The 15,766-nt window shown below is 56.4% G+C and overlaps 1 protein-coding gene across 2 annotated transcripts; it reads left to right on the top strand.

The window, feature by feature from the left end:
• Nucleotides 1–3,273: 3,273 nt before the first annotated feature.
• CDR2L (cerebellar degeneration related protein 2 like) lies at nucleotides 3,274–14,770 on the top strand. Of its 2 annotated transcripts, XM_073797729.1 has the most exons (6): nucleotides 3,274–3,787; nucleotides 4,287–4,411; nucleotides 9,850–9,962; nucleotides 10,271–10,419; nucleotides 11,030–11,194; nucleotides 12,148–14,770. In XM_073797729.1, the coding sequence occupies exons 2-6, from the start codon at nucleotides 4,402–4,404 to the stop codon at nucleotides 13,037–13,039; spliced, it is 1,329 nt and encodes a 442-aa protein (XP_073653830.1). In that variant the 5' UTR covers nucleotides 3,274–3,787; nucleotides 4,287–4,401; the 3' UTR covers nucleotides 13,040–14,770. The 2 variants fall into 2 exon arrangements, with proteins under 2 accessions (XP_073653830.1, XP_033703241.1); XM_033847350.2 differs by lacking the exon at nucleotides 4,287–4,411.
• Nucleotides 14,771–15,766: the final 996 nt, after the last annotated feature.

The raw sequence follows: 15,766 nt of genomic DNA, 5'->3' as shown, positions 1-15,766 counted from the left end.
GGTAGTTCAGGGAAGCTGAGGAATTTCCTTCTTCAGAGGTAGATCTGGGGCTTCCCTGGTGGCGCAGTGGTTGAGAGTCCGCCTGCCGATGCAGGGGACGCGGGTTCGTGCCCCGGTCCGGGAAGATCCCGCATGCCGCGGAGCGGCTGGGCCCGTGAGCCATGGCCACTGAGCCTGCGCGTCCGGAGCCTGCGCGTCCGGAGCCTGTGCTCTGCAACGGGAGAGGCCACAACAGTGAGAGGCCCGCGTACCGCAAAAAATAAAAGGTAGATCTGTTTTCCTCCTCATGGCACAGTTTAGGAAATACCAAGTCTGCCCTGAAGGCACTGGGAGTGGTCCCACTGGGCACCACTGGTGAACCAACCCAGGCAAAGGGCCCAGCACAGGCCTGGCAGATAGCAGGCACCACAGCCCTCAGCCACCCAGCCTCTACCCTCTGTCCCCTGCAGAGGGGACAGGGAGGTTCCACCAATCTGGCAGAGCCGGTTGCCCAGCTTCAGCTCACTCCCACCCCACACCAGCCTCATGAGATCCAGGGACTCCAGCCTGAATCACTCCACCCTGTGCTCAGGCAGCAATAAGAATTCAGCCTTTGTGACATTTATTTATCCCTGCCAGGCAATGCTTCTGTGGTTGGGGCAGGGAGAGGGTGTCCACAGGGAGGGAGGGTATTTTGGTCATGCTGAGGGTGTGGTCAGTGTGGTAAAGGCCAAAAGCTGAGAGATGACCCAGGAGCTGGATGTTTTCAAACATGGGGGTCTTCTAAGGCATCGCTGAAACCATCCTTAGCTGTAGGCGTTGGCGGTGACTTTTCAGGTTGAAGGGTTGCCTTTCATTGCTATCATCCTCGCTGCACAGGACGTGGCCCTCAGCCCTTTGCCTCTTCTCTCCTCTGGGGACTCCTTAAACTCCCTGGCTCCTGTGGGTACATTTCCACACAGCTGCAGAATGAAGAAATGAACGAATGGGAAGGGATTTGGTGGTTTTGGAATGTGACCAGATCCCTGTGGGACAGCCACCCAACCTGTTCGTCCCTTAGATTCATTTTGTCCCCATCTCAGTAAATGGCATCACTGTCACCCAGTTACTGAAGCCAGACGTCTAAGGCATCACTCTGATTCTTCAGTCAATTCATCTGCACATCTTAGTTCTACACCTCAAATATTTCTCATCTCGCTCCATTTCCACTACCACCAGCCTTGCGCATCACACTGTTACCTCCCTTCTAGATGATTGCAAAAGCCTCCAAACTGGTCTTCTTGTTTCCACTCTTGCCCCCCCTCCAATCCATGCTCCAAAATTGCTAGTGATATTTCACAACTGAAAACGAAAAGCCTTTTATTGGTTCTCTCTGTGTACTTGGGAACAAAAAAAAATCCCAACTCCTTCCCATGGGCCTAACTCCAGTTCATCTGTCTTCTATCCTCTCCACTCCAGCTATGCTGGGCTTGCATCAGTTTCTAACATATGTCGAGCTCTTAGGGCCTTTGATCTTGCTGTCTCCTCTGCCTGGAACATCCTCCCCACAGAGCTTGGCATGGCTGGCACCATCTTATCCTTTAGGTATCAGCTTAGATGTCACCTTCTAAGGGAAGTCTTTCCTGAACCTTCCCCCCAGACTCTCTCACAGAAGCCTGTTAATTTCCTTCACAGCACATTGCAGGTTGTAATCACTTATCTATCCCCACTAGAATGTAAGCTACACGAGAGCAGAAACTACCTGTGTCTTAGCCATAGGGTGTTTTTTTTCCTTCTTCTTGAGTAAACTATTCTATTAAAGTATAACATTCAGAGAAGTGCACGTAAGTATACACGTCAATGATTTTCACAAATGAACACACCTGTGTGTAACCAACACCCAGATCAGGAAATAAAACACTCCTGGCCCCTCAGAGTTCCCCCATGTCTCCCCAAGGCCAAATACTATCCTGATTAGATTTGTTTTGCCAATTTTGAACTTTGTGTAAATGGAATCCTGATCCCCAAAGATGTCCATAACCTAATCCCCAGAATCTTTGAACATGTTACTTCACATGGCAAAAGGAATTTTGCAGTTGTGGTTAAATTAAGGATCTTGAGATGGGAGAATTATGCTGGATTATCCAGGTGGGCCCAGTGTAATCACAGGGTCTTTAAAAGTGGAAGAAGGTGGCAGGACAAGTCAGAGTGATCCAGTGTGAGAAGGGTCACCTGCTGTTGATGGCGTTCAAGATGGGAAAAGGGAGTCATGAGCCATGCAACGTGGGCAGCCTCTCTCAAAGTTGGAAGAGGCAAGGAAAGAGACCCTTCCCTGGAGCCTCCAGAAGGGAACAAAGCCTTGCAAACAACTAGATTTCAGTCTTCAAGAGCCATGTCAATCTTCTAACTTACAAAACTGTAAGATAATAAGTGTGTGTTGTTTCAAGCCACTAAATTTGGGGTAATTTATTACAGAAACAACCGTGGCTCCTTCTCAAGAATTTCAACAACTTGTCACATGTTGATTGGGTCACTTTGGTCATTTGTGAAGTGTTGGTCAAGTCTTTTACCCACTTTTCTACTGGGCTGTTTTTCTTTTTCTTGTGGATTCGCAGGTGTTCTTTCTATATTCTGGATACAAGTCCTTTGTTTGATGTATTTGCCACATAGATTCAGAGTCGGTTATACTCAGGGTGCTTCAACAGTACCAGCACATGGTGGGGCCTAATAAAAGTGAGTTACATGTATACCTGAGTCTGAAAACTCCTTTAAGGAAAGAATGCTCGGATAAGTGACACTTATATAGTTTAATGGGTATAGTTGGGTATAGGATATGAATCCCAGGGAAAGGGAAACAGGACCTCAAAGGGGAAGGCCCAGAATGGAGGTAACAGTCAAAGTTCACCACTCCTGGAGTGAGGTTTCAGGCCACAGGCATTTAAACACAATTTCTTAAAGGTAATTTTTGATTAATTTTCATTCATTCAAAGAGTGTCCGTGGAAGGTAGCAGTAGGTCAGCCTACTCTAGGCACTGAAGAGCCCAGCTGTGAACAAGAGTGACAAGATCCTTGCTTTCAGGAGATCTACGGGGAGAGAGAGATAACAATAGGTAAACAAAATAAAATGATTTTAGGCATTGAGATGTAAACTGGAGTCGACTGTGAAGGGAAGGTGGGGTTGGTTCAGCAGCAGCCGAACCTCAACGCTGCGGAGATACCGCCCTCGGCCCCGCCTCCAGTTTTGCATACGTCTCCTGATTGGCCATCGGCGGTTGGCCCCACCCCGCGGAGCGGGCGGCTCGGGAAGCGCGGGGCGGACCCCGCCAAGATGCAGCGGCGGCTCCTGGTGTCGCCGGGCGGGCGGGGGGCAGCGCTGGCCGGAGTCGGGCAGGGGGCGCCCGCCGCGGCACCCGCTCGCTCCTAGCGCCCCAGACCTGCCGGCCGGGCTTGGGCCCTCCTTGCCGCCGTCCCGCCCGCCGTCCCCGCCCCTCCACCCTTTGTGCAGCCGCCGCCCGGTGCCCCGGGCTCTGCAGGACCCCAGCCGGGCCAGACCGCGGCAGCGAGCCAGCCCCCTGTGGGCGCCAGGCCGACGGCCGATGGCGAGGGGGCGCGGCGCGGGCGGGGGCACTGCAGCCCGAGTCCGCGACGCGGGAGGCTCGGCCCGCCTCCGCCGCATTGTCCCGGGCCCCGCGCCCCGGCCCTGAGCCGCGCCGCCGCAGCGCCCAATTGCAGCCCGCCGCCTGCGGGGCCATGCGGAGGGCCGCCAGGATGGAGGACTTCACCGCAGAGGAAGAGGAGCCCTGGTACGACCAGCAGGACCTGGAGCAGGGTGAGCAAAGGGGGCAGGAAAGCGGGGTGCGCCCCGCGACCCCTGTCCGCTTCTCCATTGTTGGGCGGTATCACCCCGGGGAGGGCTGGGCTGCACCCGGCGTGCCGGACTGAGAGAGGAGATGCGTCTGGAGAATGGGGACGTGGAGAGAGGGGGCGCTGCCCGGGAAGACCCGAACCAAACACGTGAAGACCTGCAAAACTGGGGGGAGCGGTCTTCCTCTTTGCCCGAACAACAGGGGCATACTTCAGCCAGTTCGCCCACCCCGTCTTAGAGGCAGGAACTGCCCAGGCGCCCCGGGTATTGTTGGGGGGGTCTGAGAGTACTGGCTGGAAGTCTTTGGAGGTCAGGAGGTGGCTCCTTGGTTGTTTTGCTGAGAGGGGTTTTGGGGGGCCGAGGGGGGAGGAAGTTATCCCCATTCCAAATCCAGCAGCACACTTCCCCGCCAGGATTCCTGAGCTCCTAGAAAGTTTCCCCAACTCCCTTCCCCTCTACCCAGGGAGGTGATGGGGGTGCCGGCACCTTGCCGATGGAGAAGCGGAGGCTACTAGGAGTCCAATCTGCCTTCCAGAGGGAGGAGTCCCCTGGTCCTTCCCCTGCTGGCCTTCTCCCAAATGGCTCAAGGTTTGGAGGGGATCAGATTTGGGAATTCTGAGCAGTGCCCCAGATCAGAGCCTGAGTAAACAGGGAGTCACTTTCCCCTCTCTCCCATCTGAGGGCAGAGAGGGCGACTGGAAAGGGGTTGATGAGGTGGCCGAGGTGACGTCACTCCAAGTAGGGGGTGGGGCTGTTAGGACAGGAAGGAGGAGGAGGCCTAAGAGGGTCGGGGCCAGGGCCTGCTGGAGTGAGATCAAACCCAACCTCTCCTCCCAAGAAAAGTGCCTCATTCTTGGATGGTCAGAATTGGAGGCGCTAGGAAACATGTTCTAGAAGTGACCACAGTCACCCAGCAAGCCTGGTGGGTGTGGACACAGTCTGGTTCAGTGTGTGCGGACACCCTCTGCTCTGGGTCTCCATCCATGGGGCCCAGACGCCTGCCTTTGCCCTCATGTGAGGCATCTAGCCAGGTCCTGGAGCCTTTGTTTTCCGGCCCTGACCCACATCCCCACGTGGCCACATTTGCTGGTAGATGAGGCGCTGCCCTTGTGTTCAGGACCGTGGGTTAATCAGAGCCGTTGCGGGACCAGTGTAGGACGGGGGGTGGGGTGGGGGTGCTGGGCTGGACCGCACCTCTGTGTCCTAGAGGCTACCCTCAGCCTCCCTGCCTGGAGTGAAATGCCCCGTCCTGGCTGCAACAACCCCCTTCCCCATCCTGGGCAGCTACCCCCAAAACCTCACATTACACAAACACATATCAGGCTCCACTTAAATGTCAGACACTATCCTGGGAGCTGGGAGTAGTCCCAGCCCTGGCCTCCTGGGTGCACCTGAGTAGGTGGAGTTGGGCTTGGAACTGAGTGGGAGTGACAGGATGCGGTGAGAGGGCTTCATGGAAGAGGCGGGCCTAGAAGGAAAGATTGGAAGCTGAGTGCCTAGGAAGATGGCCTCTTCAGAGGCAGATGCTGATGTTGTTGCTGTCTCGTTTCATTCCCGCACCCCTAAAGGAGTCTCTGGCACTGTGCCCGGCCCAGATGTGGGAGGAAGGAGCTAGGGAGTAGGGGTGGGAGATGTGCTGCATCCGGAGAGGGAGAGAGATGTCGAGATTCCAGCTGGGCCGGGCAGCCATGCTTTGGGTCTGGGGTCGGGAATGGGCCCCACAGGCCCCTGCTTTTCTGGCCTTACTGGTCTGCAGCAGTCAGCCTTGCCTCGTAGCCTGAGTAGCAGGCAGAGCCCAGGAACGAGGAGGGAAACCAGAAATGAGACAGTCTCAGAAGACACTGGAGCTTTCCACCAGAAGCCAAACGTCTGCTTGCCGTAGGCCAGGTGCTGTGCTGAGCCTGGGACGTGATCTCCACCCTCGCAGTCTCCACAGTCCAGCAGAGGAGGCAGAAATGGGATCAGAGTAGCACCTGTGACGGAGCGACAGGGGTTCTGCAGCAGTGAGCCCCTGCGGACAGTGAGAACAGAAGTGAGGGCCTTCTGCTGTGAGACGCGTAAAGGCTTACACACCCCTCCGAGCTGTAGGGTGAAGAGGGCCCTCCTGCCCCGCCCCGGCAGTGGAAGCAGGCCGGTAGTCTAAGTGGAGGGGGTGCCTGTACCGAGGGACAGAGCCATGCGAAAAGACCACACATGACTGCAAAGTAGGAATTATCTGGAGTGCCGGGGTGGGAGTCAGAGGAAGTCCCAGGCACAACTGCTGCGGCACCCCATGGGGACTGGCACAGAAGGCTGGATGGTGGGGTGAATGCGGACCAAAGGCCAGACACGTGGGGGATCGGGTGCCTGTTCCTTCCCCCTTCCCCACACCCGCTCCCCAAATTCTCTCCCGCCCAGCTGCCCCCCTCTGAGTGTCCCAAGACATGGTTTTTCTCAGCTAGCCCCAACTCCCCTGAGGACGGGCCCCAACTTTACTTTCAGATGCTTGGCCATCAAGCTCCTGGTTGACTTTGATGCTGCTCCGTCCCAGTGGAGGCAGGCATCTGGGACAAACAGGGTCCTCCTTTCTCACTGTGTTCCCTCTGCCCACTGTCACGAGCACCAGTAAAAATAGAAAAAACCATTAATTATTAAGCACTGGCACTCTCTCTCTGCCTGCCTCCCTCCCCCACCTTGGACGAGGTGTGGCCGGCCCTGTGGGTACCTCTTTCCAGGCTGAGAGATGACTGCTGAGTCACAGAATTGAGGTCCTGGGCTCCTGACCTTGAGTCTCAGCCTCAGGGGAGAACTCTGACATGGCGAGGGGAGGGAGGTGACCGGACCCCAATTCTGCGCACCCAGGGTTCCTGACTTTGGTGCCCCGGAGGTTGTGAACAGGACCCCTGCAGCCCTGCCAGGTGGTAGCTGGCCTCCTTCTGCCCCCTTTGTCTTTGTCTTTTCTTCCCTATGTCTGTCCTCTGTCCTTTCCCTACCTCTCTTCTCTGGAGTCTAGGGGGTCCCACCCTGACCCCAACCAGGAGGGGCAGTAGGATTTCAGGATTTCTCTTCAAAGACATCCCCTGGCTCCCAGCCATTCTCTCTAGGGCTCTGGGGCATTGCTCCTGGGCGACACCTCTGCTGGCATTCAGAGGGCAAAACTGCTGCAGCCCACTGCAGGAGACCCCAGAAAATGCTGGGGTCCAGGCAGAGGAGATGCCAGTTCAGACTCAGTACCTTCCCTGGCCTGGTCCAGTGTAACCATTAATCTGGCTGTGACAGGCTGTTCATTACTCCAGATTCCACTTCTGGCTTAGCCAGCTCTCCCGTCCGCCCACTCCCAAGACTCCCTCCCCCTCTGGTCCAGAGGGAGCTGCACCCTCCCCGAAGCCAAAGCCGTGCCCAGCCCTCATCTAGCTGGTGTCCGTTCCCCAGCACTTGGCTCTACTCAGCTCCCTGCCCTGCAGCTTCTAGACTTCTCTCATGATCCCTCCTGGCAGCTCGGACCAGCTTAGCTTGCATTTGTGATCCCATTTCCCTGAGACAGTCTCTGGGATTCTCCCCAAGCCGCTTCTATTGTGTTCCCTTCCTGCATCTCGCATCTCGGAATCGCTAAGCGGCCCGGGTCACATTCGCTGCCTTCAATATCCCCGGTTTACAGTATGACTTGCAGTATGACAGCTGCCCCAGCCCAACCCACTGGCAGTAGGAATACACACACAGCTCAGATGCTCACCTGGAAGGAAGAGCATAAAGTGCAGTTGTTCTTGGCCTTTCCTCACTCTGCCTCTGACCTTGGACTCAAGGTTAAGTTTCAGGGCCTTCATGCAGGCCACCCACAGAGCCTGTCCTCCCACGCCAGTGCAGGAGGCAGCATCCCTAGCAGCGGCCTCGTCACAGACGACCTGACAGTTCCCAAGGGTAAAAAAAAAGTTAGCGTGACCGTCTGTTCTTTTTCACGTATACATGAATTACTTGATAGCTTTGTGGATGAGCCAAATGTCCGCCATCCCATTACAGGGAGCAGGAAGCTGGCGTGCCTCCCTCGTCACGAACTAGGGGTGGTCTTGCTGAATTTCCACCAAGCACACAACCTAAGTTGATCTGACCTCCTCTTTGAGACCACAATCCGATCCTAGGCTTCCCTTAGACATATATTTATATATTTAAATATAAATAATAATATATTTACAAACATATTAAAATTTTTTTTCTTTTTTAAATCTTTATTGGCGTATAGTTGATTGACAATGTTGTGTTAGTTGCTGCTCTACAACAAAGTGAATCAGTTATACATGTGCATATATCTACTCTTTTTTAGATTCTTTTCCCATATAGGTCATTACAGAGTATTGCATAGAGTTCCCTGTGCTATACAGTAGGTCCTTATTAGTTATCTATTTTATATATTACCCTTTGCTTCTAAAAGGAGTTAGGCCTATGTATGGGGAAATATCCACCCCAAATGTCTAGGTATCCTCGACCAACTTCAGACCCACTGAGAGAATTTTTAGGGATGCCAGCACCTGCCATTCCCTTCTAACCCCTCCCCTTCCCCACGATACAGCCCCCTAAAGACAGGCCAGGTTCCCTCCCGACCTCTCTGATAGGTGTTCATTTACCTTTGGCTGGGATTGGGGAGAGGAGGTTCCGGTCCCACAAGGTACAAGAATCGGGGCTACTGGGGGAAGAGGTTGGTTTTGCTGCCCAGGGAAAGGAGAAGGTTTTGGAGAGGGGCGTGTGTCACTAGGACCAAATGGTACCCAACTGGGGTGAGGAGATGTGAATTCTGCTTCCAATGTGGCTATAACCCAGGTAATGAAACCTCGGGTTTCATTCTTTCCTCTTCAACCTGTCATCCATAGAATAAGGAGGTTGGGCCAGAGCTTTTTTTTTAATATTTATTTTTATTGCACCATTTTTTACTTTCCTGTTTTCTCTCTCTCTTTTTTTTTTTTTTAATATATTTATTTATTGGCTGCGTTGGGTCTTCATTGCTGCGCGCAAGCTTTCTCCAGTTGCAAGCGGGGGCTACTCTTTGTTGCGGTGCGCGGGCTTCTCATTGCGTTGGCTTCTCTTGCTGCGGAACACAGGCTCTAGGTGCGCAGGCTTCAGTAGTTGTGGCATGTGGGCTCGGTAGTTGTGGCTCGCTGACTCTAGAGCGCAGGCTCAGTAGTTGTGGCACGTGGACTTAGTTGCTCCGGGGCATGTGGGATCTTCCCAGTCAAGGGATCGAACCCGTGTCCCCTGCATTGGCAGGCGGATTAACCGCTGTGCCACCCGGGGAGTCCTGGGCCAAAGAGCCCTGAAGCCATGTCCAGTTCTAACACCCAGCAAGCCCTTCTGCCCCTCCCCCTCTCAGTAAGCTCCAGCCGCCCTTCCAAACCCAACTCCAAGGCTGCTCATTGCCTGAGATTCCCACTGTCCCCTGCGTGAACTCTCCTTTACCTATCATCCCAGGGCACTTTGCCCCTATGTCTGCTGATGCTCTTATCACATTCCACTCACTCATTCTTTCAGAAAAGATTTCTTATTCACCTGCTCTATGCCAGGTATTGTTCTAGGTCCTGGGAATATCAGTGACCGAAACAGGCAGGATCCCTGCCCTGTAAGCTTACGATTTAGTCAAGGGAGACGAACAAGATAAGGGTCCAAACTGTTTGGTAAATTGGTGGTGATATGAGCTCAGGAGAAAAATGAAGCAGGGAGGGAGTGGGGCATCGGGGAGGCTGCAGTTTTGAGGTCAGTGAGGTCAATGTCTGAGGAAGGCCTCCTGGAGAAGGTGACATTAAAGGCAGAGAGGGGTGAGCCCTGGGAGTGTCTGGGGAGAGGACATTCCAGGCAGAAGTGACAGCCAATGCACAGGCTTAGCTTGTGGCTTACATCCCCTTCCAGGCCTGGAGTCTCCCCAGGGGTGGCCCCTGGGTCCTGGTTCTCTCAGGGTCCCCAGAGGCCCAGCCCAGAATGAGTGCTCAGAACAGGAATGGCGGGGGTCCTCCAACTTCATTCTCAGCTGCTCATATCCCCCCCCCCGCCCCCTCCCCCCCAAGACTTGCACTTAGCTGCGGAGCTGGGGAAGACGCTGCTGGAGAGGAACAAGGAGCTGGAGCAGTCTCTGCAGCAGATGTACTCCACCAACGAGGAGCAAGTGCAGGAGATTGAGGTGAGGGGCCACACGGGCCCTGCACAGGCTCCGCCACCCATCAAGGACCCGTTGGCCCGTGTGTACCTTTGTGCAGCTTAGGAAAAGGTGCCCTCTTAGCAGGCCCAGGCTTGGCCCAACAGCCTTGTGCAGTTCACAACCTGCACAACTGTCCCAGGCAGCCCTATTGCACCACCATCTTGACACCTCCCTCTGCTGCAGACGAATACCCCAAAGCAAACCTGTTCCTAGAAGTGGGAGGAGGGCCCAGGCGGAGATATTTTCCCCAACCCAGTTCTGAAAGGTTACTCACCCACCCCCACCCCCAGTACCTGACCAAACAGCTGGACACGCTGCGGCACGTAAATGATCAGCACGCCAAAGTGTACGAACAGCTGGACCTGGCGGCCCGAGACCTGGAGCTGACCAACCAGAAGCTGGTGCTGGAGAGTAAGGCTGCCCAGCAGAAGATCCATGGGTGAGGGCCGGGTGGAGGGCTGGGAGCCGGGGGCTGGGGATGGCCAAGGAGAGGCCCAGGGCTGGGTGTACATGTGTGCGTATTGACCAGTGGGTGTGACTCAGTCTCCTTCTTTCAGAAGCCCCGGTCTGGGAACCCGGGATGGTAGTGAGTTTGTCCTTGTCGATTTAGGCTGGCTTAACATTCAGGACACAAACCTTCTTTAAGCACGAGCTACACACCAGGCTCTGTTTTAGGCACTGGGGAATACAGTGATGGGGATGCAAAGACACTGTCCCGCCCTCTGGGAGGGAAGGCAGACACGTAAATATTTTATTGCAAAATATTTTATTTTATAGGGTGATAAGTGATTAGATGGGTGTACAAGGAACCGAGGAGACACGGAGGAGAAATGGTCAGCTCGGCCTGGTCACCTCGGGAGGTGGGGGAAAAGAGTGGGTCCTTGGGCGTACGTACAAGGAGTTCCCTGTCTGACCTCAACACCGGGCAGCATGGCTCAAGGTCACCTGTTTGTCCCCCACCCCCAAGTCCCCCTAGGGCTGCAGTGAGGAGGGCTGGCCCCGTCCCCTTAAAGTCCCTCCCATGCGTGTGTCCCCCACCCCATCCCCAGGCTGACAGAGACCATCGAGCGCCTGCAGACCCAGGTGGAGGAGCTGCAGGCCCAGGTGGAGCAGCTGCGGGACCTGGAGCAACTGCGAGTGCGGCGGGAGAAGCGAGAGCGCCGGCGCACCATCCACACCTTCCCCTGCCTCAAGGAGCTGTGCGCCAGCCCCCGGTAGGTGAGGGTAGGTGAGGTGGACCCTGGACCGTGTCTCCGAGTGCCCGGGGCTGCCAACCACGGCAGGGAAGGGCGGGGAGGCGCGCCGCAGCAGGTGGGAAGGAGAGCTGCCGCATTGTCCAGGCTATTGGAGGGGCTGCTCCCGTTGCTACGACAGTCAGCAGCTGGCTCCTGTGAGCACTGGCCGTGTGCCCACCGCTCTGCTAAGTGATTTAATTCTCACGGCAGTACCTTAAGGTGTGATTTATCGTTCCCACTACTCAGAGGAGGAAATTGAAACTCCGAGATCATGTGTCTTATCCAAGGTCACCTGTTTGTTTAGTAAGCCAGAATTCTCACCCAGGAGGGGTTAACAACTCTACCTTTCAGTTCTCATTAAGTCTTTTGAGTAGGATGACTCCCTAATGTAAGAATACTGCACACACGGTGTATTTAGTGGGTGTTTCAATAAAGGTCCTGGCAAGAGACAGATAGCCTCCTCCCAGAGTAACTGAGCAGTGCTTAATAAAGAGGTGTGGGCAAGGTGCGGGGAAACCAGGGGGACACTGCAGCACCCTGGGGTTGCAGTAGCAAGGAGCTGTTACCATCCTGAGGCCTGAAGGGACCAGGAGAAGGGAGGTTACTGGAACCTAGAAGGCAGGGAGAGCGCTGTCTGGCCTGCAGTAACCAGGGAAGGAGCCCAGGGGAAGACATTCCCCGTGACCTCCCTCTGCCCCCATCCCCCTGGCCCTCCTGCCAGTGCCTCCCATTGGCTGAACCCAAGAGAGAGCCAGGAAACCTGGCGGAAGCTAAGGGCAACCTCCCAGGGTAGAGAACAGGGGTAGAAAGGCCGAGAGCGACTCTAGGTGGGGCAGCCTATCCAACCCCGTCAGGGAGAGAGATGCGGCTGGGCTCCCGGGGCCTTGGCCGTGCCCACCGCCCTCTGCCCACCTGCCCCTGCTCCCTCCCAGGTGCGAGGATGCCTTCCGCCTGCACAGTTCCTCCCTGGAGCTGGGCCCGCGGCCGCTGGAGCAGGAGAACGAGCGGCTGCAGACCTTGGTGGGAGTGCTGCGCTCCCAGGTGAGCCAGGAGCGGCAGCGCCAGCAGCGGGCTGAGCACGAGTACGCGGTGGTGCTGCAGGAGTACTCAGAGCTGGAGCGGCGGCTGTGCGAGATGGAGGGCTGCCGCCTCCGTGTGCAGGAGCTGGAGGCTGAGCTGCTGGAGCTGCAGCAGATGAAGCAGGCGAAGACCTACCTGCTGGGCCGGGAGGACCACCTGGCCGAGGCCCTGCTGGCGCCCCTCACCCAGGCGCCTGAAGCCGACGACCCCCAGCCGGGCAGCGGGGACGACTCGGGCGCCCAGGACGGGGTCTCCTCTCCGGCCGCGTCCCCGGGCCACACCGTGCGCAAGAGCTGCAGCGACACGGCACTTAACGCCATCGTGGCCAAAGACCCGGCCGGCCGGCACGTGGGCAACCTCACGCTGCACGCCAACAGCGTGCGCAAGCGGGGCATGTCCATCCTGCGCGAGGTGGATGAGCAGTACCACGCGCTGCTGGAGAAGTACGAGGAGCTGCTGAGCAAGTGCCGGCAGCACGGGGCGGGGGTGCGGCACGCGGGCGTGCAGACCTCGCGGCCCATCTCCCGGGACAGCTCGTGGAAGGACCTGCGGGGCAGCGAGGAGGGCCAGGGGGAGGCCAAGGTGGGCGAGAAGAGCCTGAGCCAGCACGTGGAGGCCGTGGACAAGCGGCTGGAGCAGAGCCAGCCCGAGTACAAGGCGCTCTTCAAGGAGATCTTCTCCAGGATCCAGAAGACCAAGGCCGACATCAACGCCACCAAAGTCAAGACGCACAGCGGCAAGTGAAGGTTCCCCGGCCAGTGGCCTCCCCCAGGATCAGGCCGTGGGGTCCCTCTCACCTGGGCTGTGCAGCCTCTGGTGAGAGAGGGAGCCCTTTAGCAGCAATACACCCCAGAGGGAGGCTGCTCTCTGACCCAGGGAGCATGCGGGGGACACCCGTTCCCTGCTGACGGGGGAGGCGGTCAACACCTCTTGCCTCCCAGGACCCTCCACCACCCCGCGCCAGCCCAAAGGCACAGCCGAGAGTCTGCAAGCCAAATGTCCCCACTGCCCGCTCTCCCAGCCCCCACTCCCCGCTCTCCCAGCCCCCACTCCCCGCTCTCCCAGACCCCACTCCCCGCTCTCCCAGACCCGACTCCCTGACCCTGGGCCTTGCTCTCAGATTTGTAGCCAGGCTTCTGAAAGCCATTCTGGACCAGTTGGCTTTCTTTTTTCAAAGTTCCATTATTTTTATTTTTTTGAGAGTTTTTTTTGCAAGGCAGGGTCTCCCTGACCCCTCGCCACAACTGAAAACACTTGAAGGGGGACCCCAGAGCCAGCTGTTGCAGGTTCCAGGGGTCTCCTGGACCATCCACTGCTTCTCCAGCTGTGACACACTGTTATTCCCTTAGCACCAGCTGTCCCACCTCGAGGGTCCTGACCAGGTCAGAGACAGCCCCTGCCATGCAGAGCAGAAAGCCTGAGCCAGGCCCGAGTGGCCTGACTCCAGCCCTGGTGAGGGCGGGCTTCTCCCTGGAGATCCTCAGCCCACTGCAGATCTGTAGCCAATCAACTCAGAGCCAGCCTCCCCGGGTTCCAGCCCTGGAAATGCCTTCTGGGTATCAAGCCTTCCAGGGGTCTGGGCAGTGGGAGCCCCCTATCTCTGCATGCCTCCTCTGACTCACCGAGCTTGGCCTCTGCCTGTCCCCATCTCAGGGACCATGATGTGTCTCATTCACTCCCCTGCTCCCCCCAGGCCCACCCCACCGCAGGTCATGCCTGCCACCCCCAGAATGTCCTGGATGTGTGCCACCAGCCCATGGTCCCAGCGTCCTCCCCTGGCCCCCTTTACTGGGGCCTGCCCAAGAGTCTCACCCCACACTGGGAAATGGGACCAGATGGGGAACATGTCTCCTCCTTCCCATACAATGCCTGCTTTTGAGGACCCAGCTGGGTCAGGGGTTTAGTCTTTTGTTAAGGCTTCAGAAGGTCCAGCTTCAGCTAAGAGCTTCAGCTAAGAGATGCCCAGGTCCCCCGTTTGCCCTGAGAAATTCTTCAGGGCTCCCAGTTCCTTCTTCCTGAGACCCTAGAAATCAGAGGAGCCATACAACGCAGTGGAAGTCAGTAGCCCCGGCCTCTGTGCTGGGAGCCCAGTGGGGAACCTTCATGCCTTACTTGTTTCTAAGGGGTAAAGGGGTTTTCTTAACAAGCCTGCCCAACCCCCCTGGAGGCGCCACCCTGCTTTCCAGGCGGCACTGTGATGAGAGTTGTCAGCTGGTCCTTCCATTCACACATCTTGGAACCTTTGGTCCGTTGGAGCTGGGCAGCTCCCAGCCATCCATGTGTCTCCGGCACCTAGGGTGGAGGGGGTGGGGTGGGATGGGACGGGTGGGGGAAGGGCTTCTGCCTGTTTGCTCCCCGGTTCTGTAGCTGCTGACCAGCGTCATCTTCGAAGTATACATGAGAGAAATATATTTACAAATGCTTTATTCTCTTCTTTAATAAAAAACGCACCAGTAATCTAAAGCCAGAAATGGAGCCATGGTCCTGTCTCTGCATCTCATACACCCGCCTCCCATCACACAGCTATCTATGGGGGGGGAGGGGCACAGCCTGAGCTTCACCACCCCCGTGATTGGCAGCCAAACAGCTCTAAGTAGCAGAATCTTGGAAGTTTCCATATTTGTTGAGTACCAGCTAGGCCGGTCACGTGGCCTTGCAGGGTACCTCGTGGGGTGGACCCTCCTTGCTGTACTGATGTTGAAATCCCTCCTCCCAACCCACACCTGCTTTGTGGTTCACCAGCTTTGTTGCTCTGCGGCATGTGGGATCTTCCAGGACCAGGGCTCGAACCCGTGTCCCCTGCATTGGCAGGCGGATTCTTAACCACTGTGCCAACAGGGAAGGCTTCCTTTGCCTTTTAAATCACCCTGGCCTTCAGCAACCTCATGAGGCAGCGGTAAAATCTCTGTTTTACTGATGGGGATCCTGAGGCTTAGAGGTTAAGTTAGTAATTCAAAATCACATAGAGGGGCTTCCCTGGTGGCGCAGTGGTTGAGAGTCCGCCTGCCGATGCAGGGGACATGGGTTCGTGCCCCGGTCCAGGAAGATCCCACGTGCCGCAGAGCGGCTGGGCCCGGGAGCCATGACTGCTGAGCCTGCGCGTCCGGAGCCTGTGCACTGCAACGGGAGAGGCCACAGCAGTGAGAGGCCCGCATACCGAAAAAAAAAAAAAATCACATAGAAATAGTCGAACCCAGACCTGATCAATCCCATTGTGTGATACTGCATGTTCCCTACCTCCACGTAATGTTGAGTTTTAAGAACCAGTCTGACCTAGGGCACTCCAGAAAAGAAGAAAGGAAAATCCTGTGGACCCCCTCTACATGGGGGTGGTACCCCAACTCACAGCTATAGAGAAGGCCTGGTGTCTGCAAGCTCCTGAGCTACCAGAAATGGCTTGATGATCCTTTATCTTTTCTTCCCCTCTTCTCGCCCCTATGCGTGTCCCCTTCCTGAAGCACCCATTCAACC

The sequence above is a fragment of the Tursiops truncatus genome, chromosome 20 (assembly GCF_011762595.2).
Source record: "Tursiops truncatus isolate mTurTru1 chromosome 20, mTurTru1.mat.Y, whole genome shotgun sequence".
In the NCBI taxonomy this organism is placed as follows: domain Eukaryota; kingdom Metazoa; phylum Chordata; class Mammalia; order Artiodactyla; family Delphinidae; genus Tursiops; species Tursiops truncatus.
Note: the sequence above shows the minus strand (reverse complement) of the source record. Positions and strands in the feature narration are given on the sequence as shown.